The sequence below is a fragment of the Trachemys scripta genome, chromosome 7 (assembly GCF_013100865.1).
Source record: "Trachemys scripta elegans isolate TJP31775 chromosome 7, CAS_Tse_1.0, whole genome shotgun sequence".
NCBI lineage: Eukaryota > Metazoa > Chordata > Testudines > Emydidae > Trachemys > Trachemys scripta.
The window spans coordinates 118,001,868-118,027,877 of record NC_048304.1 but is presented as its reverse complement, the minus strand read 5'-3'; the positions used below and the strand labels follow the sequence as shown (position 1 = coordinate 118,027,877).

Below are 26,010 nucleotides of genomic sequence, written 5' to 3'. Positions count from 1 at the left end.
AGGAGATAAGATATCTCCATACATTTACAATTTAACACATGTAGATTGAGCAGAGCAGGACAGTCTTATTCTGGAATAAGAGTGCCCACACATGGAGTTATTCAGGAAGAGCTGTTCAGTGTCTCAGCTGGGAGTACTTTCTTGAGCTGAATCAATCACGTGCAGCTGTGACAACTTGGGACTCAACCCTTTAAGGCAGTGGAAGGTGAGGGTGGAGCTGGATTGTTTTTGATGGGGGAAATTGGGGATTTGTTGGCCTGGAGGTTTCGAAAAGGAGCTGTGGAGAGCTAACAGCTGGTGGTATGTGTTGTCTGGTTTTATATTGTTTGTTGGAATATACAGCCTGTTGAGCTGCATGAAGTGACTATGGTTACAGTCAGACTTTGTTTTGTATTTGGTTTAACAAGAATCCTAATACATCAGAAAGTTCTGGGAAAGATCTGATCTGCTTATGGTGGGCCTCCTCTAGACTTTCTCTTTAGCCATTCAGATCCTAGCCTTGCTGTAGTAAATATTTTTAAACTTATTGCATTAAAAAGGGACTTCTGGTTTTAAGAACCCAAACAAGCCAAAAGGACTGTTTTAAAGAGGATCTTATCCTGCTTCTGTCACCATGGCATTGGAACAACTTGAGTATCGCACTTAAGACTTGGGGTAAGTAGATACAATCCCAGAATAGTTAATGCTGTTACAAAGATCAAATTAGCCCAGATAGTCCGATTTCTTGGAGTTAGTGCTAGTATTCTCAAATCAGAAGTTGCAAAACTTCTAAATTTAACACACTAGTCTCTGAAAACGTATGATTACTGTATTCCTATTTTAGAAGGGAAACTGCTTACAACTACAAGCATTTAAGAACTTAAGAATGGTCATACTAGGTCAGACAAATGGTCCATCTAGCCCAGTATCCTCCTGTCTTATGCTGGTGGCCGTTGCCACATGCTTCAGAGGGAATGAACAGAATAGGGCAATTTGTCGGGTGATCCATCCTGTGTTGTCCAGTCCCAGCTTCTAGCAGTCAGAGGTATAGGGGAACTCAGAACATTTGGCATGTGCATCCCTGACTATCTTGGCTAATAGCCATTGATGGACCTTTCCACCATGAATTTATCTAATTCTTTGTTGAACCCAGTTATGCTTTTGGCTTTCACAACGTCGCCTGGCAATGAGTTCCACAGGTTGCCTGTGTGTTATGTGAAGAAATACTTTCTTGTGTTTGTTTTAAACTGCTTTTAATTTCATTGAGTGACTCCTGGCTCTTGTGTTACGAGAAGTAAATAACACGTCCTTAGTCGTTTGTTCCATATCTTTTCATTATATTAAGGATCTTTATCATATTCCCCTTCAGTCAACTCTCTTCCAAGATGAACAGTCCCAATCTTTTTAATTTCTCCATACCTGGAAGCTGCTCCATACCTCTAATCAGTTTTGTTGCACTTGTCTCAACCTTTTCCAGTTCTAATATATCTTTTTTTGAGATGTGGTGCCCAGAACTGCACACAGTAGTCCAGGTGTGGGCATATTATAGATTTATAAAGTGGCGTTATATTTTCTCTTATTATCCATCCCTTTCCTAATGGTTCTAACAATTCGTTAGCTTTTTTTTGATTGCTGATGCACATTGAGTTGATGTTTTCAGAGAACTAAGCACGATGATGCCAAGTTCTCTTTCTTGAGTGGTAACAGCTCATTTAGACCCCGTCATTTTGTATATATAGTTGGCATTATATTTTCCAATATGCACTTATCGACACTGAATTTCATCTGCCATTTTGTTGCCCAGTCATCCCATTTTGTAAGATCCCTTTGTAACTCTTCGTAGTCTGCTTTGGACTTAACTATTTTGAGTAATTTTGTATCATCTGCAAATCTTGCCATCTTACTGGTTACCCCCTTTTTCACGTCATTTATGAATATGTTTTTGTCCCAGTACAGATCCTTGCAGGACCCCACCATTTACCTGTCTCCACTGTGAAAACTGACCATTTGTTCCTATCCTTTGTTTCCTACCTTTTAACCATTTACCAATCCATGAGAGGACCTTCCCCTTTATCCCCTGAGTGCTTATTTTGCTAAAGAGCCTTTGGTGAGGGATCTTGTTAAAGGCTTTTTGAAAATACAACTATACTTTATCCATTGGATCACTCCTGTCCACATTTGTTGATACTCAAAAAATTCTAATAGATTTTTCTCATTCTTTATAGGTACTGCTGTTAGAAATTCTCAGTGTAATATCCAGTTTCAACTGTATTAGGGTCTGAAATTCAGATAAGCAGTAGTTACTAATGGTCAGAGCAACATATATGCAGTTCTCCTGTGTTCTAGTCCTGAGTCTGTTAATGATACACTGTATGAATGTGAGTCATTTAACGCCTGTGCCTCTGTTTCTCCAATAGAAATATGGAGATGATAATTATCTTTCAGGGATGTTAGAGGCCTGATGAGTAAATGAGAGTGTGTGTGTGTTTAATAAATGCTTTGAGATCCTTGGATGAAAGCTTCTATATAAATTCAATGTATTTTATGCTATTGGTGTAAAATTGTACAGTATTTTCCAACTAGCTGCACAGAGAGTATAGGAACAAAGAAGGATACTTACAGATCTACCACTTTCTTCTGTGTTCAGAATTCTTCACTAAATGATTCTGAACCCTTTGTAGGAGATGGAAAAGGAGTCAGTCATATTTTCCTCATATTCTTACCTTGTATAAAATAAATGTGAATACACTGTACAGGCCTCATAGCTTCCTACGATACTAAAGTCTTGTCTAAACACTATACGCTACTTGAGTGGTTGAAGTGGTACATCTGCCTTAGTGTGGATTCAGTTATGCTGGAGCAGCTTATTTCTGTGTGGCAATATGCTATACGGCTGTAAGGCATCTATACACACTAAGGGTTTTAATCATATAATTATTTTGATAAAAAACATGCTTCTCGCCAACACAGTTATACTGGTACAAAATATTTTGTGTTTAGTAGCACGTAAGCCAATAGTGACAGAGTAAAGGTAAAAATTTCCATCAGGATCTCAAAATTTCCATTCAGTTCAGAGCTATCTGGGTGCACAAATAAAGTATGCAAGATTAGGCTTGGGTCTTGGAGGCATACAACTTCGGTGGAACAATGACAGCTCTGTCAATGTGATATATTATTGTAATCAGTGCAGATAGCAGCTCCACCAGTAGGTGGTGCTGTAACTTTCTCTTACTGTTTAGATATCATGATTGTGACCCAGATGGCAATTCCCTGCAATATCCTTGAAAAACCTTATTGAATCAAGTTTAAATATCTTTGGGGGTACATTGTATTAAAGGCAAAGTTTATGTATTATTGTGGGCCAGGAAGTTCAAGGAAGGCCTGGAAGTTCAAAGGTCTATATTGAAAATGTGTGACATTTTATTGGACCAACTTCTGCAGTGAGAGAGCGAGCTGCTTTTGAGCCACACAGCTCTCCTTCGGGTCTGAAAACATGGTTAAAATATTGAAAATGTGACCATCAATAATAGACTTCTGGAATAATACATGGTAAATGGATTTCCTGGGGAGTACTTGTTCCTAGAGACTGGAGATCAAAGGCTTGAGTTGTATAAAGAAATGGATGAACTGCCCAGCTGGTTGTTCTGGTTCTGAATCTGAGCTAGTAATGAACTTGGAACCATGGGGAAAACTCAGCTATGGGTTTTGAAGGACACCTACCAGAGCCCAAGGCTGAAACTGGGGTAACCCCGGTAAGCGTTGTAGCATGCATGTAGGTTCTTTTAATGTTTTCCCTATAATGCTTTCATCTTATGAATCTATGTGCTTGCTTAGGAAGAGCTGTGTATAACTTGTAACTGGGGATAGTTATGGTGCATAGCCTTTGGAGAGAAAGCAAAGTGCAGATGCTGGCTTGTTTAGGCAGTCAGGCTTGCTGGGAATATCACAGTGTAGGCAGGGAACTATGCAGCCTGGAAAAACAATGGTTGGAGGGAGTCTCTGCTGAAGAAACGTGATGGCTGGGAGCCGTAAACCTTTAAGTGAGTTCCCTGGTGGAGCAAGGAGGAGGAATACAGGTGCAGTTGCCTATTAAACGTAAGGATGGCCATACTGGGTCAGACCAATGGTCCATGTAGCCCAATATCTTGTCTTCCAATATTGGTTGGTGCCAGATGGAATGAACAAGAACAGGGCAATTATCAAGTGATCCATCACCTGTCATCCAGTCCCAGCTTCTGGCAATCGGAGGCTTAGGGACACACAGAGCATGGAGTTGTGTCCCTGACTATCTTGGCTAATAGCCATTGAAGGACCTAGCACCCATGAACTTATCTAATTCTTTTTTGAACCCAGTTATACTTTTGGCCTTCAACATCCCATGGCAATGAGTTCTACAGGTTGACAATGTGTTGTGTGAAGTACTTCCTTAAGTTTGTTTTAAACCTGCTGCCTAATAACAATGCCTATTAAACTGTGACATTGATGATGTCTTGCTTGAGGGGGCCTAGGAGGAAGTTCAGTCGTGCCTGCATCTGCTGGCGTTCTTACTTAGTGTCCCAATAAATGTTTTGATTTCTGTAAGTATTACAGTGGGTGGCAACATCTTCAAGAAGGCAAAAGCACTTTTGCCTAAGAAGATATTTACTGGTCCTACAGATGAGACTGGAATCTCTAGTACTTGACAGACTTTGAGCTATTGGTCTCTGTGAATGAGAGGACGGAGGAGAAGACAACACAGTACTGAGCTTTTCAGACGCATGAATGCACCAGGGATGTTTCAGAGGGTAGTAAATGGTCTAGCCCAAGTTCAGAGAAATGAAGACATCCTCATGAACTTATGTATTCATTTATTTCCATAAAACACAGGAGGAACATCTAGTAGGAGTGGAAAGGATTCTAAAGCCTTTTAAAGTGTTTAAACTTGCAGGAAACAAATGTCAGTTTGTGAGGTGTTGCATCACTTTCAAGAGACATTAAATCAGACAGGATAGGTTGGAGCCTTAACCCCAGAAACTGAATGTTATAAAGGACTGGAAGCTGAGGTGGCGAGTTGTATGGGCCCATGATGCCCGTGCTCCAGCAAATTCAGGGCTCCGACTCCACCTGTTCGGGGCTGGGTCTTCCACCTGCTGTCCCCGCACGCCTCCCCGGGAGTGTCCCCTGCTCCCGCCTGCTGCTCCCATGTGCCTCCCCCTAGCAGCCCTGCCTCACCTGTGCCCTGGATGGCTGCCCCCTGCAGCTGTGTGCTGTACTCACTTGCTGGCTGCTGCCAGCTAAGGGAGTGGTGCCGGTGGCAGGCTGACTGCTGCGCTTGTGGAGGGAGGAGGCAAGGTGGCGTGGCAGGCAACTCCAAGGGGGCTTATCTTGTCTGGACCTCCTGAGCAGCAGCCTGGGGCTTGGGTGAGTGTCATGCCTGGGGGAGGGACAGGAAGGGGGGGGTGTCTCTCCCCTGGAGCTCGCTGCTGCCAGCGGGGAGAGGGCTGGGGGGAGTCCTCCTCTCTGGCCCCAGCCCCGGGGCAGCTTGCCTGCTGCACCCCAAAGTTTGAACTCCTCATCCCTGGCCCAGCCCCACCCCAAAGCCTGCATCCCCAGCCAGAGCCCTCAACCCAACCTTCTGCCCCAGCCCTGAGCCCCCTCCTGCACTGTGAACCCCTTATCCCCCAGCCCTCACCCCAAAGCCCTTGCCCCCACACCCCAACCCACTGCCCCAGCCCTGAGCCCCCTCCTGCACAGTGAACTCCTCATCCCCTGCCCCATTCTTTGCTTAGGAGTTGGCATTTCTTTCCTTTGTTCTTTATAAGTGGTTCTGAGGGGTGTATTGCTGTTGGTGCTAGACTGTCTGACTTGTAGGCCTTGTCTGCAATGTGTTATTTTACACCAACATAGCTGCATTTGTGCAAGCCCCTAGTGTAGACAATCCATGCCCAGTTAACCATGACTTGTGCTGGCACAGTTTCTCAGTGTGAAACCCCACTGTGGACAAGCCCTTAGTAAGGCGACAACTCCACTTTATCTAAAAATTAGTTATGTAAAAAAACCCTTAAGACCCACAGAAAAATGTGCCCCCCCGTTATTCTTTTAAATTCCATTGAAAACACTGGTTTTACAGCAAGGACAAATTTCCATCAAGTATTCGCAACCCAAACGTTACAGCACTGAGAACTTGGAAGCACCGTAACTGATTTTCATTTCCAAGATAAAAGATGCACAGACTGTGAGAGAGTCATAAATAGGTACAGAAATACTTGTTTACAATATATGGCTTTCAGGCTAGCCATGTCCCCAATAATAGAGTTTCGCATTTACCTGTCTGTGCACATTAATGAAGATTTACCCTCTTAGATTCCTTTCATCTTGGTTACTAGGCTGAAATATTTGTTTAATAGTTAAAACAACAACAGTGTACATCCCCAATAGTAATGCTCTGCACAGCCATGTCAATAATCCAGTTCTGCCTGCTCTCCAGCCTGGGAGAGGAAAGAAATGTCTTACCCCTCATCCCCGCCCACACCCCCAGCCAGAGCTCTCACCCCTCTGCACCCCAACCCTCTGTCCCAGTCCTAATCCCCCTCCTGCACCGTGAATCCCTCATCCCTGGCCCCACCCTGCAGCCCTCACCCCCGCCCCCCCAACCCTCTGCCCTACCCTGAGCCTCTTCCCACATTCCAAACCCCTCAGCCCCACCCCATTAATTTTATGTAATAATAATCAACAATGGATAAATTCTTAATAAAGTTACCCAGAGAAAAAGAACAAAAGCATAATTCATTAGGTGACAGTCTGAGTTCGACACCCAGCTTGCAACCTGAAACTATACAAAAGAAAGATGCGGAAAATCTAAAAGATAAGAAAAGGAGTTTTCATCAGTCTTGGCTATTACAATTTACGTGGTTAGAGTACAACAGAGAATTAATCAGAGCTTTTTGCTTTTGAGGGTTATTGATCCAAGAGTGCTTGGTTGTTTCCATATTCAAAAGAGTATTAATAAAGTTGATATTCTTAGTCAAATAAATTTTTCTTACAATAGTGATATTGCGCAATATAGGGAAACTGTTAAATACTTACTGTTTCCAGTCCATTTTTTACATTATTTTAAAAAATATATCCGCTTACAAGGTGGGGGGTGGAGGCATGGGGCTTGGACCCATTCTGGGCACCACCAAAAATTATACAAACCTGCCACCACTGACTGGAAGGTTCCTATGAACCTGGTGGAGGTACAGTGGCTTGTAAATATTCCACTGAACACCTCAGCAACATTCTTTAAGCTATCTTGCATCCTGTTCCCTAGACAAGTTATAGACACTTTACAGTGTGTATTTGCAGACTTCTGTTCAATCCAAGCACACCTAGTACTTACTCTTCCACCGTATCAAATGTGAGTTGCCTCTGTCCTTCTACAGCCACATGTGCCACTTGGGCTCATTTTGTACCCACTGTAATGAAACAAGCGTAGTTTTCAACAGTGGGTAATCAATTTTTTTAATACATTTTACTGCAGCTGCGTGCAAAGTTTACATAGCAAAGGAGAAGTGGCAGAAACTCCCTGATGTTCGCTATGGACTTGGCTATTGCTACTGAATTTACATGGATGGTGCTCAGATACCAGAGACCTGGGCAGCAGTATGCAATCCTTAGATAAACAAAAAATGAGTTTCAGCATAAATGTTGTTTGTTTTTTCCATTCAGTGAAACTTCATTGAAGCTTCATAGACATGACAAACTTTTACCAACCCATACCATTTGCTCACAGGAACCAATCTTAACACTCTAGTCACATTCTTCAGTTCACTACTGGGTTTTGGTAGTAACTGAGGCAGTCAAGTGCCTTTAATTATCAGGGGGTAGCCGTGTTAGTCTGTATCTACAAAAACAACAAGGAGTCTGGTGGCACCTTAAAGACTAACAGACATGTAGACTTTCACTCTATGCATCCGAAGAAGTGAGGTTTTTACTCACGAAAGCTTATGCCCAAATAAATCTGTTAGTCTTTAAGGTGCCACCAAGTGCCTTTAATGTGCCCCATTTTTGTCAAACGTTCAGTTTACTTCTAACAGGATAGAATACCCAGGAGTGCTACTGCCTGTTTATTATTGCCACTGCCACCCCTTAGTGCTCCCTGTGAGAGCCCTCCCATACAGCCATTCCCCTGCCACTCCCCCACCCCACAGTGTCCCCTATGGGAACCCTCCCATACAGCCATTCCTCTGCCAAGCCCCCATCCATTTTGTCCCCACATAGGAAACCTCCTATACAGCCACCCCCCTGCCACCCCATAGGGTTTCCATAGGGGATGCTACTAAGGAGCAACCCCCTGTCACTCCCAGCCCCTAGCACCCCCCGGGGAATCCCCCCCTAGAGCCATCTCCTGCCACCTCCCCACCCAACCCCTAACTCGGGACCCCCCCGCTGCTTCCCCCGCTCCGCCCGCACTTGCCTTTGGCGCCCAACCCTCCCCCTAGCGGGCGGCACCACTTGCCGCAGCCGTGGGGGGGGGGGGTGAGGAGCGGAGCTGGCGTGTCCACTCGCTCGCTTCCCAGCGCTGGGCTCGGACGGGAGCGCAGCCCTGGGGTGTGAGTGAGTGACCCCCCCCCCCCCCAACCTTCGCTGCGGTGCTCCCCACGGCCCTGCCCCCCCTGCTCCACATCCCGAGTGGTCCGCCCCGAGGGGAGGCGGCTCCGCCGCCATTTTGTTTGTGTGGGGGCTGAGGAGCGGGCTCCGGCTGCCGCGCCGCGAGGAGGCGGGGAGCGAGCCGGGCGCGGGCGCCGTGAGGCGAAGGAGGCCGAGCGCGGTGGGGGCAGCCGCCGCCCCCATCCTCCGGAGACATGTACATCAAGCAGGTAAGGCGGCGGGCGGGTCTGGCTTGGCCTGGGGAGCCGGGGCCCAGGCCGTCCCTGGGGGGAGCGGCTCTGGGGTGAATGCCGGGCCCCGTTGGGAGGGGAGAGCACCTCCAGGCCCTGCCCTCGGGGAGGAGCGCCCCCCCCCCCCAGTGTGCTCTGCCGGCGGGGGCCCGCCGGGTGCCAAAGCCCGCTTGGGTCCCTTCAGGCAGGGCTGGCGGGAAGGGGGGGGGGATTGTATCTGGGCCCAGAGCTCAGCCCTTCCCCTCTCCAAGAAACCCCGTCACGTCTGTGTAAATAAAGAGCAATGGGGGGGGGACCCCACAAGATGTGCCTTTGAAGGGATAAGGAGGATGCTGGGTGGCCCAGCTATGGCCGACGGTGCCAGGTGCGGGGGGTAGACAAGGTGGGTGGGGAAATGTCATTTATTGCAGGGGTTCTCAACCTTTTTCTGAGGCCCACCCAAAATGTTATTAAAAACTCCATGGCTCGCCTGTGCCTATAAAAGCTAGGGTTGGTGTTAGGGGGTAGCAAACAGGGCAGTTGCCTGGGGCCCCCTGCCATGCGGGGCCCCACTACGTTAAGTTGCTCAGGCTTTGGTTTCAGCCCCAGGTGGCGGGGCTCGGGGCCCTGAGCTTCAGCCCTGCACAGTGGGGCTTTGGCTTTCTGCCCTGGACCCCAGTGAGTCTATTGCCAGGCTTGCTTAGAGGACCCCCTCAAATCCTGCTCGTGGCCCCGGACCCCTGATGGAGAACTGCTGATTTATTGGATCAGCTTTTGTGGGTGAGAGCGACAAGCTTTCGAGCTTACACAGAGCTCTTCTTCGGGTCAGGGTAGTTTATAAGAAGGGTACAAAGCTAAGGGTGAAGAGGAGGCCGACATTGAGCAAAATAATTCAGGCCCTTGAAAATAGAGGTGTGTGAAGCCTCAGCGTGAGGTGTACTGGTGACAGGTTCTATTCTGAGTATGACAGTGATTGAAATCTTATGAGACTGTGCAAGAGCTAAAGAATATTTGTGTCTCCCCCCCCCCCCCAATAGTGTCCATGGAGTCTTGATCAGGGAATTATTCCAGATGGCAAATAACTTGATTAGTCAGTTTGATGACAGTGAGTGTTTCTCAGTATTGTAGAGTTTTCAGATTACTTTACAGATAAAGTAGCTGGATGTCTACATTGGAGTTATTCGTCCAAAATATGCTAGACTAAGATAAAAGGTGGATTTTTACAAAATATACTAGCTAATGATTTTAACCATCTTAAAAAAAATTATATTCTAGACATACCCTCATTGGGAACAAAGTATTGTTTGGAGGTAACAGACAATGTGTTATATATTTGAGTGTCCGCAAGTGTCACTCACCGAGGATCAGGTGCTGATTCAGAGATTTGTGGGCCAAGACTTCTCCTGTCTGAAGGACATTAAGAGGTGCTGGAATCATTGCTGACGTTTGTCAAACTCTCCATTCAGGAGTGCAAGATAAACCCACTTCTTTCAGAAAAATCTATGTAGAGGCCGTTTCTCATTAAAACCATCTGTTCAGGCTGAGAAATTCTTCAATTATTGCCCTGTCTCAAATCTTTTTTGGAGGGGTGAGGGGCGGATTGTTTACTAGGCAAATCCAGCAAAACCTGGAGTCCTTAGCTCTAACTGGGTTAATAAAATTCAAGAGTAAACATGCCCAGTTTTTTAAACAGTTCCTTGTAGGTCTGGTTTTCTAAACCTTCTATCATTTTGATTGCTCCCCTCTGGACTCTCTCTCCAATTTATCTGCATCTTTCCTAAAGTGTGGTACCCAGAACTGGACACAGTACTCCAGCTGAGGCCTCATCAGTGCTGATAGAGCGGGTCTTACATACAACTCTTCCGTTAATATGCTCCAGAATGATGATAGCCTTTTTTGCAACCGCGTCACATTGATTCATGTTCAATTTGTGATCCCCTGGAATCCCCAGATCCTTTACAGCAGTACTGCCACGTAGCCCATTACTCCCCATTTTGTAATTAAGAAGGAAAAATCAGATGCACAAGTGTAATTCTTTGCACTCTACTGAATTTCATCTTGTTGATTTCAGACCAGTTCTCTAATTTGTTGAGGTTGTTTTGAATTCCAATCCTGTCTTGCAAAGTGCTTGCTAGCAATCCCTCCCAGCTTGGTGTCATCTGCAAATTTTATAAGCATACTCTCCAATCTATTATTCAAGTCATTAATAAAAATATTGACTACTACTGGCTGCAGGACTGACCACTTTGGGACCCTACTAGATACACTGCCAGTTTGACAGCAAGCCATTGATAACTACTCTTTGAGTATGATCTTTCAATCATAGAACTAGAAGGGACCTCGAGAGGTCATCTAGTCCAGTCCCCTGCACTTATGGCAGGACTAATTATTGAGACCAATTCTGACTGGTGTTTGTCTAACCTGCTTTTAAAAATATCCAATGATGGAGATTCCACAACCTCCCTAGGCAATTTATTCCAGTGCTTAACCACTCTGACAGTTAGGAAGTTTTTCCTAATGTTTTTCCTAAACCGCCTTGCTGTAATTTAAGCCCATTGCTTCTTGTGCTATCCTCCTCAGAGGCTAAGAAAAACAATTTTTATTCCTCCTCCTTGTAACAAACTTTTATGTACTTGAAAACTGTTATCATGTCCCCTCTCAGTCTTCTCTTTTCCAGACTAAACAAACCCAATTTCTTCAATCTTCCCTCATAGGTCATGTTTTCTAGACCTTTAATCATTTGTGTTGCTCTTCTCTGGACTCTCTCCAGTTTGTCCACATCCTTCCTGAAATGTGGTGCCCAGAACTGGACACACTACTCCAGCTGAGGCCTAATCACAGCGGACAAATTACTTCTCGTGTCTTGCTTACAACACTCCTGCTAATACATCCCAGAATGATGTTCACTTTTTTTTTTTTTTTTTTTTTTGCAACAGCGTTACACTGTTGACGCATATTTAGCTTGTGGTCCACTAGGACCCCCAGATCCCTTTCCACAGTACTCCTTCCTACGCAGTCATTTCCCATTTTGTATGTGTGCAACTGATTGTTCCTTCCTAAGTGGAGTACTTTGCATTTGTCCTTCTTGAATTTCATCCTATTCACTTCAGACCATTTCTCCAGTTTGTCCAGATCATTTTGAATTTTAATCCTATCCTCCAAAGCACTTTCAACCCCTCCCAGCTTGCTATCATCTGCAAAGTTTATAAGTGTACTCTGTATGCCATTTTCTAAATCATTGATGAAGATATTGAACAGAACTGGACCCAGAACTGATCCCTGCAGGATCCCACTCATTATGCTCTTCAGCATGACTGTGAACCACTGATAACTACTCTCTGGGAAGGGTTTTCCATCCACCTTATAGTGGCTCCATCTAGGTTGCATTTCCCTAGTTTGTTTATGAGAAGGTCATGTGGGACAGTATCAGAAGCTTTACTAAAATCACCCCCCTTATAGTAATTTCATCTAGACCACATTTCCCTAGCTTGCTTACGAGAATGTCATGTGGGGCTGTGTCAAAAAGCCTGACTGAAATCTATCCCCTTTACCCTATTCCCTTGGCCAGGAACCTTGTAAAAAAAAATATTTCAGATCTAGCAGTTACCTTTGCAACTATTGACCATGAGGTGGTGGTGTTTCACTTGTTACCCTAGCACAGGGACATGTGATGTTTAGTGTACATTTCTTTCTTTTTGAGATGGGCAAAAGAGTAGTTAATACTGAGCTATTTCCCATCTTCCCTGAGGGATCTGTTGTGTGAGGGTTCCATTTTGTTACCTCTCCCCTTCCCATTTTGTATGGGGCTGTTAATAAGGAGGAATTGGCTATGGTGTCTTAGTATGTGGGAGAATATTAGCTTGATATTTAAACTTCATTGACTGGGTCAGATGAGAAAGTGACTTATTCAGTGCCTAACAGCGATTGAAGCCTGAATGTCTCTGTGTATTAACCCCTAGAAGACTTTATACACTGGGAGATGGAACCAGAGGAATGTTAAGATTGTATCATTTTTCCTGAATGAAGGGTATATGCTGTTTCTCAGGTTTGCAACTTAGTGGTCTGCTATCACCAATTTTTCTGGATATCCAGATAACTAGCTATAGTTGCCAGTAGTGATGTGTGGTGTTTGTGCTCTGCAGATGAAGAATAAATTTGACTCTGTGAGAGGGCCAACTATCTGATTTCTTGTGAAGTTTTGGTTTTAACCTCTAAGCCTCTATATGTGTTGGGTCTTGTCTGCCTTAGAGATTGCTTCACTTTGTGTGATATCAGTGTAGTTGTAATCATCTGAGGTATCCAAGCTTACAGCACATGAGTTTAAACAAGAGTTGTTTTTCATGAAGGGTCCTTGATTCATGAACTCAGACTTACCCCTGCTATTTGACAGAGCCTTAAAAATAAATAAATAAAATTAAAGAATGAATTAGGCCATTCTCATCCCTCCCCCATCTTCCCAATTCTTTGTCTTGTCTATTAAGACTATAAGCTTTTGGGAGTAGGAGAGTGTCTATTATATGTTTGTACAGTTCATAGCACAATGGGGCCTTTAGGTGCTACTGGACTACATGAGCTTTGCAGCATTTATTGTATTTTATCAGGATTTTTCAGGGGCAGAATTTGAATGGGGGTTTTGTAGTAGAAGGAAAGGTTGTTTTGGCGGGTCGAGAGGATTTTTCTAGTCTTTTTAATATCATGAGTTTGTGTGTGTGTTTGATGATTGTCTGGTGCCTAAATCCCATAATAGGTGCTTTTTATCAATTTTGAATAAATACGCAGGAATGCTGGGGTCAGAATACTGGAAAGGAAGATGCCAACAAAACTATTCTGCTTAGAAGCAGTTTTGCTTATATAATCTATTTCTTCCTTACTTCAGCAGTGAGAATATTAGTAGGAAAACAATATTGGTGTTTAATAGCTCATCTGTTCCTACTAGGGTGACCAACTTTCTAATTTGTGAAAATCGGACATTGAGCACTGGAACCTGCCCTGCCCCCTGATTCTCTTTCCCACCTTCACTTGCTGCCTCTCTCTACCTCCCTCCCTTTGCCAGCTGAGCAGGGCTCTGGGGGTGGGGTGACTGGGACAGGGCGGTGGAGGGAAAGCCACGCTACAGGGGTGGAGGGGTAACTGCAGCAGGGTGGGGGAGGGAGAGCCACGCTTGGGGCGGGACGTAGGAGCTTCCGGTATCCCTCTCCTCTGGAGCCATTCCTGTGTGCTCCTCCAGGCTCCAGCAGCAGCTGCTGCTCTTCCCGCTCGCTCTCCGGCGGCAGAAGCTGGTTACCATGCTGACCGGACACTATCAGGTTCCCTTTTCGACTGGACTTTCTGGTTGAAAACTGGACATCTGGCCACTCTAGCTCCTACACATAGTTATAATTACCTATTTGAGAGACAATTATAATTTTCACAATAACAAGGCTTCAATTGGGGGAATAAGCTAGAGGGAGGAAGATGAAGACAATACTAGCGCTGTTTCTTCTACAAGTATTCTCACTAAAAACTAGACTGGAGAAATGTGTTTTTTTTGTTTGTTTGTTTTTTAAGTGGATTCTATAGTTTTCCCTCATGTCCTCCTTTTTGTCTCTCACTTCACCTCAGTCTTGTATTAGGCAGAAATGTCCTCTTTACTGGGGAGAGTTGAAGGAATCTCCTGCTGGTGGCCCAGGCCTCTGTTTGCCAGAAGCTGGGAATGGGTGACAGGGGATGGATCACTTGATGATTACCTGTTCTGTTAATTCCCTCTGAAGCGCCTGGCATTGGTCTGACCCAGTATGGCCGTTCTTAGTTCTTTTGTAATTGGAGGGGTTTGCTTGAGATAGACACGTACTACAAAAGCTGGCTGAGTTTTTCTGGTATGCAGAGCCAGTTTTAAGATACAAATACCCTATGCACTATATTTTACTTTAGCTTACCAGACTGAAATCTCTACTACACCTAAGGAAAAAAAATGTGGAACTGACAGTGTATCTGAGGTTTGTTGTGTTGTTTTAGCTGTGTTGGTTCCAGGATATTAGAGAGACAAGGTGGGTGAAGTAATGTCCTTCACCTGTAGAAATTGGTCCAAAAAAGGTAAGCTTTTTCGCTACACAGAGCTTTTCTTCAGGTTTAGGAAAGGTATTCAGAGGGCTGGTCTACGTTGCGGCTTAAGTTGATGTAAGTTACGTCGCTCAGGGGCGTGAAAAAATCACCCCCCCCCCCCGAGCGACGTAGCTTACATTGACCGAACGTATGTCTACACCACGTTATGTTGACAGGAGATGCTCTCCTGCCGACCTAACTTCCGCCTTTCGGGAAGGCGGAGTACTGAAGTTGACGGGAGAGTGCTTTCCCATTGACTTACCGTGTCTTCACCAGACCCACTAAATGGATACTGCTGCATCGATCGCAGCCACGCTCGTTTTAGCGGGCCAGTATAGACAAGCCCAGAGTGTCACAGCTAAATAGAAGATGGAACAGATTGCTTATCATAAGTAGTTAACACACCTTCTAAGGGACCATTCATGATGAAAATCTGCCATCTATAGCCTGGCCCTGAGATACCACAGAATAAGCTCCAAGGAGAAAGTCTGCGATACACACTGTAACACACTTAAAATACTTTCACCAAACAAGGACATTCCACCAGAAAAGTAGATCGCATCATGGAATGGGCCATCCAAATACCCCAAGAGAACCTGCTTGAATACAGGAGGGAAAAAACCCTCTGCCCGCTTACTCCTAGTTGTCACCTATCACCCCATGCTTGAATCCATACAGGTTATCATTAAACATATACAACCCGTACTTGATGAGGACTGCATCCTGAAAGAAATCTTTCCTAAATCTCCTCTTTTGGCCTTCAGAGAACCCCCAGCCTTGCCCAGCTCATCATCAGAAGTAAGCTCCCCACAAACTAGGACCCATCAACTCAGAGCAGCACCAGACCCCTGCCAGAACAACAGATGTAAAACTCGCAGACATATCTACATTGCTACAATGATCACTACCCCCCAGTCCCATAATACACCTTTCAGAATCCATGGGTCCTATACATGCCTATCATAACATTTGCACTAAATGTCCCAATAACAAATATGTGGGTGAAACCAGACAATCAGTATGCACTTTAATGAACTCACACAGAAATGTAAGACAAAAGCACCATGTCACCTGTGGGCAAACAATTTTCACAAAATGATCACTCTGTATCTGACCTCTCAGTTCTCATCCTCAAAGAAAACCTGCACAACATCTTCAAAAGATGAGCCTGGGAACTTAAATTCATAACTCTCAGGTAGATACTAAAAATCATGGGGTTAATAAAGACACTGGATTTATGGTTTATTACAATAATCTGTAAACTCTTAACTCCCTTTTTTGTCCTATGACTGCCGGGCTGTTAACAGGACACTTCACCTTGAATGCTCCTTTAGAGTATATGTTAAGTACTTATACTTAACAATCTGTGTACTTTTCCCAGACCTGGAGAACCGTTCTGTGCAGCGAAAGCTTGTCTCTTCACCAGCAGGAGTTGGCCCAATAAAAGATATTAGTGCTCCCACCTTGTCTCTAATATATCTGAGAGATATTTTTGAACTTACTGATTTGTCTCACACCTTCAGTTAATCCTTTTCCTGTAGTTTTTGTGCAAATGTATTAGGTGAGCTCATTTGGCCAAATTTTCTTCCTGCCTGTAAAATACTTGGACTACTAGTACCAAGTAAATAATGAGCAACAATTTGTACATTTTCACAAAAAGGTTAACATAAATGGTAGAAAAGGAAGACTGATTTTATTCCATTTGAAACTGGCAGACCTCTTAACGTTGAGAGGCTTTGATCTTTCTCACTAGTTTTAGCACTACACACCAAAAAAGCTTAACTGAGCATGTTTGTCTACTTCCTAGATAGAAATAGGTCTGTTATCTATAATTTTTACATACAGCCACTGCTCTACTTAGAGCTTGCAAGTTGCACTCTTATGCTAAATATGCTAATTGGGGTATGAAATTAACTTAAAAAAAATTCCTGTCCTGCTAGCACTGAGCCCCTGACTTTTTTTACTCTAATCTGTCATTGTGTGTACATCCTTTCATGTTGCTTTATGCTGTGACAACAAGGTTGAGTTTATTTGAATATTTCCTTATTTATTATTCTTTGACCTAGATGTGTACAAGTGTACCTTCTGTGATAGAAAAAAAGCTACTCATAAACTAATATTGGGGTGAGAAGTGGTTTTTTTTTTTTTTTAACCTCACCCTTAATTTCTTAAAATGTACTTGGATCTGAACTGCAAGACTGGAATGAAAAATTACTATATGTATTGTGATTTAAAAAAAAAAATAGAAACCTATTTATTTGAGTTACAAATTTAAAATCGGGTACCTCTTTAAAAAATAACAATACTAAATACCCCCGTCTTTGGTGCTTCCCTTTTTTACTAAAAAAAATTCGGCTTATGAACGAGTATATATGGCAGTTTCCTTCATTTTTTAAGATTATTTAACTTGTTTATCCATCAGGTGATCATTCAGGGATTTCGAAGCTACAGAGATCAAACTATTGTAGATCCTTTCAGTTCAAAACACAATGTCATTGGTAAGTTGTTCTTATAAACATACTACCGTGTGAACTAGCATTACCTCATTATTTTTGATCAAGGGTCAAGTCAGTGGTCTTTATGATTTTTGATAGCCCTTCAGATTTCAGAGGCAGTTGTATACCTATTGACTAAATTTGAAACTGTTCTCTCCGGTATTACAGGACCCTTTCTACTTGCAACAAATAGAATTATTATGCTTTGCAGATAATTTAATTTTAATTTTGCCATAATGTCTGTTCATTGGCTCTAATCTTGCAATAAGATTCAGTATAGGAGTGGACCCCTCCACCTGTAGTCAGTGAGGCTCCAAACAGACCCAGGGTTCACCTGCATGGAGCTTGTTGTAGGATCAGGGTTGCAGAATACTTGAAGTATACTGTGTCTCATGAATTATATTCTGGATGTCAGGTGATACCTCCTAAGGTTCAGCCTGATTAAAATACTTTGAGGAGTGTTACGTATTCTGCCACTTAAAACTGACAGACTTGAAAGAAAAATGTCAAAAAATGAGTAGTAATATTGTGGTCAAATAATGTTTAATGCTTCCAGTGTTAATATATACCAAAGTGCAAAATCTAGTAGAAATGAGCTGTTGGTAATTTAATTGTATATTTAAGGGGCTGAGTGAATTCATACATGCACATTTAAAAAATACAAATTATCTTTAAGAACTGCATATACTGTGACTAATTATAAAAGAGGGATCATTATTTACACCATTTGTTCATAGAAAACATTTAAGGATACCACCTGTCCTCAAATTGGAACATGTTTTTATTTATTTTCCTCATTATCTTCCTAACGTGTAACTAAAATATAGTTATTTGCAACAGGTCATAGAACAAAGCTGGCTTAAAAAAATTCCCTATCAAACTGGATTCTTAAGTGTTAATTGTTTAAATTTAGCTATATAAATTGTCACCTGATAGTCAAGTGTAATTTTCAAATGCAGTTGTTTTTGTTGATTGGTAAACACATTGGTTTCCTTTAGAGCAGTACAGGGCAGTTAGCAATGGTTTTCTCTTGCTTTACTTCTGAGAAAATAATTTTATACAATTGGAATACTGTATGTTTAAAATCATATAATTCTTAATGTTTTAGTAGTAATTTTACTATGTAACCAATCACTTCTACTGGATGATTGATCATGTACTGTACGTTAGTTTAACTCCTCAGTTATTTCAAAGTAAAACTTCCGAAGTGCATTTGTCCCTTTGTGTTGAGTTGTAAATATGAGTTGGTTTTCATTTTCCTTTGTTGCTGTTTTAAATAGGAATATTTAGTCCTTTCAGAGTTGTGTAGTTTTCCCCATCAGACTGCTCTAGCCCTCATTAACCCATCTTATTCAATTATTCAGTGATTCTAGTTGTTGAATGGAAAATGACTCTAAGAATTTATTTTCTTAAAGTACTGAGTTTTTTTTCTTTAGTTGTCAGTGAATTTTCAGCCACGTAATAAAACTACCACATTAATTTAAGTGTGGTCAAGAGAGGCTCTGTAACCAAACTGTAACTGTGGGTGAGAATGGAAGTGTATTGGCATAGTTGCGTGTCAAATGTCACTGTGCCTGCTCATGTCACATGCTTCTTGAGTCTCACTTCAATGAGAGTTTAAAAAAAAATCATCCAGACAATGTTTGTTTTTAAAAGAAAAATGTAGTCTTACCATTATTTCTCTCTTAAAATGTCATATCAGTGTGAGAGGAATATTCACAGGTGTTGATTTGATTATATGAAACTATTGTATGTGTATTGGTTTAAACCTGTTGGCTTATACCAATAGTTTTGATACCGTTGAAACTTAATTAAAGCCGTACTCTTCTTGCTGATGCATTCGTTTCTTTGCAACTGACAAGTTGAGGACTTACAACAAATATCTATGTGTGGGATCAGTCTCAGCATATAGACATAAATCTACTTTTGTAAAATATGAGGGATTTAAATTGAGGGATTTAAGAAATGGATCCAGGGTTAAAAACTGATGTAACCTGGCCAAAAGTAGTAGTAAAAATACAGAGAATGATGATGATAATCTGAATTGATTTAATATCATAACTGTTTTGGGTATAAAATGCTCTTTCATAGGTTTTGTAGATCACAGTAATGTCTCTGTTGTGGGGCGGGAGGGAACTGGGGCTAGGTGCCATTCTATCTTGTTCAGGTAATGACTCCCTGATCCATCCTGCTAAAAGGTGGTTTCATTCCTAGAAGGTTGTATTTTGTCTAGATCTACTAAAGTTGAATTCTTAAATTCATTGCCGAAGTTTCATGTATTGCCATACCACTTACTTAATTTATTTAAATTCCTGAAAACTTCTGAATTTATAACTTTGTTACCTTTCGTATTTAGTGGGAAGAAATGGATCTGGGAAAAGTAACTTTTTCTATGGTAGGTATTACTGTTGCTACATGTAACAACTAAATGACTGTGACTGAAAAACCATAAACTCTTTTTTGTCAGTTTTACATTATGCACTTATTTAATATTCAGTTTCTCCTGTGTATGTCTTTTACATTGCAAAAGGGGGGCAGGGATGGGAAAATCTTCAAAAATAGGAAGACAGGGAAAATCAGGCAAGTGTAGTACCAGTGACTTTTTTTAACACTTTTAACTGAGTAAATTCTAAGTTGTCTGTGTCATATAAAAACGAACACCAGAGTATTTTAGGTGAGATCATGTAGCTCTTTTTTGGCAGATGTGATGCTTCCCCATTGTGCTTTATCATTTTTGACTGTAACTTGTGGGACTAGCAATATAGTGTAGATTGCTTACTATCACTTATGCTGTCCCGAGGCTACATCTACACCTGGCTTTTTTGGAAATATTTATCACCTTTTCTACATCAGTATTGCTCAACCGATAGCAGCTGTGATGGTAGTATATACAAAGCTCCAAGTGCCTCTTGGATTTTTAAGCACTGTGTATTCTAAACCTGCTCTGAGCAGGTCTACATGACATGGTAGAAATCCAGGTGGCTCTCAGATACTTGTTTACATTACTATTATTTCAGCAGTTCATTGCTCTGGGATTAGCAACAATGGAACATTTTTCAGAGCAAGGCCAAATGACCAGGCTCCAAGAACAGTTTATTTTAAAAATGAGACACTGTGATTTAATGCTTACATATTACTCTTAATATATGAGCTAAAGAAGTATACAATTTGGTTTTAAAGAAACATACTGAGTACTGCTCTTGAAAGAACAGAACTTTTGTACCACTACTTTTTTTTCTTTTTCTTTTTATTACAGCAATTCAGTTTGTCCTCAGTGATGAGTTTAGTCATCTTCGCCCAGAGCAGAGATTGGCTTTGTTGCATGTAAGTGAAGATATTTTAAAACAAAACAAAATGATGTAATATGTGTTAAAGTATTTTGTTGTTGTAAAGTCGGCAACTCACTGAAATGCAAATACTTAAAAACAGCTCTTGTTGAAAGCGTGCATAGCAACTTTTCCTCTCTGCCTCCCGGCAAAAGTTATTTTGCTTTACATTAACATAATTTGCCTTTTTGTAACATGGCAAGGGAACCACTAATTTCCTAAATAAGTAGTACAAAATTCTCCTATGCATTTCAGTGTTTAATAGGGAATGTTCTTTTCAGCTTATAGACCTAACTGTTCCCTAATACAGTCAATCAAGAAAGTTGCAGTACTACAAATTACCAATGTTATCAGTATTTGTTTTTTTAAAAAAATATTTGGAGTTCCATATTTTCAACCTCATTAAATGTCTACGACAGTGCAGCAGAAAACTGGATATGATACTCTTTTGGCACACAATTATACATCTTATATAATTCCTGCACTGTAGACAGAGGACACAATGTACATACGACCTTTTGAGCTGTATACTTCTCAAGTTTATTTTCAGAAATGTAAGTTTGAAAATTGTCAAATAAGCAATGTGTATATAAATACTTTGGAGTCTTTGAGAAATCAAGAAAAATATATGTTTTAAAAATCAGTTTAAAGAGGTAGTAGTCTAACCAAAATAAATATCTTTTTTTTCTTTAGGAAGGCACAGGTCCTCGTGTTATTTCAGCATTTGTGGAAATTATTTTTGACAACTCAGACAACAGGTTACCTGTAAGTTTTAAAAAAATTTCTAGAAAACACATCCGCTCATTAAACTACCCTCTTAGTTATTTGAATCTTCATTAAAGTAATTCTCTTTTGGTTCAGTTTTAGTGGACGATACTGTAAATACTGTGGGTTAATCATAAATGACGGTCACAGGCTGTTAAATTTGTCCTTTTTGTTTTCTTAAGATTGATAAAGAGGAAGTTTCGCTTCGCAGAGTTATTGGAGCCAAAAAGGACCAATATTTCTTAGACAAGAAAATGGTGACGTAGGTACTTCTTTTCTTCCCCCCCAAATGAACTGAATACACAATATTGTAAAGTGTAGTGGAATCATTCAGAATGTGTATTTGTTTATATCTTTAGATTTAATTAATTTATGACATATGAGTTCCTTTGCCAGCAATATTTAATACCAATAGAGTTTGCTAATAAATCTTTATTTTTAGTCCTTATATAATATCTGAATTGTGAGTGGGTTGAATTTGATATCCATTTAATTTCATAAAAGAAAACTTCTATGTATTTCCAAAAGTCACCATTCTTTTTTCAAAAACTAAATTGACATTTATTTTGAAATTTTAATATTTACCATTTGTACAGTTTGAACATGAAGCAGCCATTTTCTGCATGACAAGTTAGGGGTCTCATTCTACAAATACTTACTTCAAGAATAATTCTTACCAGTAGGCCTGTTCAATGGTATTAGGCCTAGTAGGAAGTTCACTATTCCTGGTAGTGCTTGTATGTTGAGGCCGAAGGACAGGAAGGGAATAACTCCATTAGATTCAATGGAAGGAACAATACTTTTCTATTTTTAAATTGGAATCTGTTTTGAAATAACTTTTTTTTTTATATGCCAATTTGTTTTTTCTGTAACTATTTTTTTTTTCTTCCTAGGCACATGGCTTTCAGTAGTTTTAAACTACATATAACTAGCATACCTCAAACTTCCACAAAGTAGTTCCGTCTTCTTTCCCCTCCCAGCTCCTCAAAGGCAAGATTCTCTACTTTAGCACCAAACTGCACTGATTTCTGTTCCACACAACTATCTTGTGAAGTTAGTGGAATTGTACAGGTTGTAAATAGCACAGAATTTCATTCCCAGTCCTATGATCCCAACCACTTATGCACTTAAAGCCTTCTCCTATCCTCCTTTGTCACCAGGAATGTACGGCTGCCAATAGAGAGAGGCATATTTGGTATGATTGGTGGCGATGTGGAGCACCTTGTCTGGAGTTTCAGATTGTGCTCTCAAACTCCTGTATATGATCTGTATATGAAGAAAATAGTTATTGAAAAACAAACCTTTATACAGTGATAAGAGTATTTCAAAATAGATTCCAACTTGCATACAAACAGCAATACTCCTTCCCCACCTCCCCACCCCTTCCTCCTGTTGAATCCAGTAGAGAGATTTTATGGGAGTGCATGTGTGTATACGCACTTTTTATTTTTTTTTCATGGAACTTTATTTACTCATGGAAGGTTAGATGATAAATCTCTTGAGATTTTTCCTTTATCTGAATTCAGCTCCCCCCCTTTTGGTCTTACAGGGTTTGAAGGCTGTCAAATTTAAGGGCCATTCTTATCACTTGTAAACTTTAAAAGTTTCTCTAAAACTTTTTTTACACTTAAAGATGAATTTGAGTGCTCATGAAAGTGAGGATTGATATTACTAACCTGAGGCAGTCATAGCAGGGGCACTGTGTATTCTTTCTAAACTTGCTTTGCCAGTAGTCCTCAGTTCTCACCAGCTATTCCAGGCATCTCTTTCTCTTGACTGGACACTTCGAATCTTGCCGCATTAATGGGACAGGGATTATGTGAATAAATAGGGTCTAGAAAAGACTACTTTCACCTATGACTACCAAAATTTGAATCTTAACCTCCAGAGTTGAAAGATTAGTGATACAGTAATGCATTAGCAATAACAAGTCCTTTTTTAAACTTGGCTTACAGAAAAGAAAATGTAGTATCTTGTTTCTCTTGTTTAAGTTTTATTGTTTAGGTATGAAGACAGTTGCCCAACAAAACCAGAACTAGGTATATTTTTATTCTTAGTACCGCTTCATGTTTAAATTGCCCGGTAAAACTCTTTATCAAAATTGGAAGAAACTAAGTGTAAAATTCTAATATTATGAGCTATATTGGCATATGACACTTTGTTTTAAAATGCCTATGTTAAACTAAACTATGGCTTTACAATTTTTCTGACAACTCAGCTCTTCTCAGTATGGCTAACACATGCTGATGTCTCCGCTCTTCCAAATAGTCATACTTCTATATCGCTTCCTCTCAGTGTTTTAGTAAACATCATCTGGCCTAACTAATTATTGGATCGTGTTAATGCTTTTGCATTAATTATATAATCCTCAGCAACTTGCTTTTAATAACTGAAAATGAGAAGAAAAGAAGCAAAATCTTATGCTAAATTCCAAATAATTCTTTGTGGCATCAGTTTCTCTGTTACCTGTACTAGCCGCTGTTGGTGTGGAGTGCCTTTCTTAGTCGTAATCTCTTCCCAGCCCCATATATCTTGCTTAGATTCTTTCTGTTTTCATTTTCTCATTTATTGTTTATCAGTTTAGGTTTTAATACATGATTAGATATTATTATATACAGAAACTTCTTTAAAGAGATACCCTAATGGAGAGCATGCACCACAAGCAGTATTCATATGTGTAGGTTTAGTACTGATTTGTTGAGGAGTCATGTTTGTCAAACGTAGTTATTTAAAAGTATACTTACTATTTGAGAAATGTTATTTACAGGAAAAACGATGTGATGAACCTTCTTGAAAGTGCTGGGTTTTCTCGCAGTAATCCCTACTATATTGTCAAACAAGGAAAGGTAAGATTGCTTATCAAAAAGCAAAATTAAATCACTCGTTTATAAAGAAAGTTCAGACTTTTTGGAGGACTACAGTTTAACTTAATTATTGCAAATGAATAATCAGGCTTTCTTTTTACTTTTAAACAATATAGAAATGACTAGTTCTTCCTGTGCACTCTTATTTTGCAAATGATTCCTCAGGGTACGGCTCCTTTATATAGAAATAAAGTAGTTGTAATTAGAAAGAAAAGTAATTCTGTATTCCTCCATCATTCTGATTAGAAGCATCTATTTTATAAGTGTTCCTGCATATAATGTTGCTGTAATCGACCAGCTTTATTTAAGTACAGAGAAAATTCAATCATAACATGTGCATCAATGTAGCTTTTGAAATCCTTGATTTCCAAGAAGAGCCCTGAAAATAATTAGTACCATTTTTTGTTTGTATTTCTATACGTTATATTTTCCAGTTCAGAAAGTTTTGGAAACTTGTTTTACAGAATTGTCAGTATTGAACTTGTTTGACTTTCATTGTGGGGCAAGACATGTTTAACGGCTGAATCTGCCAATTATCTATATTGATAATTTTGACTTCATAATCCTAAAAATAGTTCTCTTGACCAGTTACTGAAAAACTCATTTATCTGCAAGTACTTTACTGACAAGAAAAACTGAAAAAATAAGAGCAATATTGATAATTCCCATTTAGCAACACAGGATATGTTTTTGCTATACAACTGAATTTGCCAAATGGAGGAACAAATAAAAAATTTGAGTTAGAAAGTAACTCTGTGCTAGTGCAGGAGTCAGCCCACCTGGATCCTATTGCAGGTTAAAAGTCAACGTAGATTTACTAGTCTTCATGCTCTGTATAAATTGAAAACATTTATCTACAAGCATACCATAAAGATGCAGCAACTAAAATTCTTATGAAGAATGGTGATAATTCTAGTGAAGAATAGTGAACCTGACATGGTATTAATTACTAAAAGCCCATACACCGTTTCAGTAATGTTAGAGCGCCAGGTGCTGGTGGTGTGAAGTACGACTGCAGTGTGAGCTGAGGTGTGGTGGTGTGTTTTTTTTTTTTTGACATAATACATTGAAGTACATGGCCTTCTGGAGATAGGGAATGTAAGAGGTGATTTTGCTGCAGCAGAATATTAATGCTCATAGTTGAGTCTCTGTGAAAATCAGATAAGCTGATATATTATCTCCCTTTGAAGTCCAAGAAATACTAACTTATACTAGGTTTCAGTAAAGTCTACTAGTATTTGAAAATTAATAAAAACGAATTACAAGTAGAATCATAAAAGTATACAACTTCCTGTCTCTTAAAAAGAAATTGATGTCTCAAAAGGAGGAAAATAGGGTAAATTAGAATTTCTAATCTTCCTGAAAAAACCCAGTCCTGAAGAATTGTATCCTTAAGCAAGTATATATCAGAAATTGGCAGGGTGGGTTTTCAGCTGAATGTTTCATACTAGCTTGATTTTTAAGCATGTGATACCTGACTGGAAAGTGTTATCAGGTCTGTTGGTAAACAAAGTGAGAATTAATGAAGTTCTGCTAAAATTAAACAGTTATAAGAGACATGCCCTGTACTAGATCTCTTATGTGATGTTGATCATTATTACTATATAAGGAACATGATGTTCAAAATGTAATCTTGTAACTTTTTGTTTTCTTGAATTCT

The 26,010-nt window shown here is 40.6% G+C and overlaps 1 protein-coding gene across 1 annotated transcript in view; it reads left to right on the top strand.

Moving 5' to 3' along the window:
• The first annotated feature begins 8,671 nt into the window (after positions 1-8,671).
• Positions 8,672-26,010, top strand: part of SMC3 (structural maintenance of chromosomes 3) — a 48,015-nt gene continuing 30,676 nt past the window's right edge. Inside the window, exons 1-7 of the mRNA XM_034776018.1 lie at positions 8,672-8,819; positions 17,323-17,398; positions 19,752-19,790; positions 20,652-20,719; positions 21,415-21,486; positions 21,669-21,748; positions 24,254-24,332. Of these exons, the coding sequence (XP_034631909.1) occupies positions 8,805-8,819; positions 17,323-17,398; positions 19,752-19,790; positions 20,652-20,719; positions 21,415-21,486; positions 21,669-21,748; positions 24,254-24,332 (429 nt within the window). The 5' untranslated portion in view covers positions 8,672-8,804. The remainder of the gene's footprint in view (positions 8,820-17,322; positions 17,399-19,751; positions 19,791-20,651; positions 20,720-21,414; positions 21,487-21,668; positions 21,749-24,253; positions 24,333-26,010) is intronic.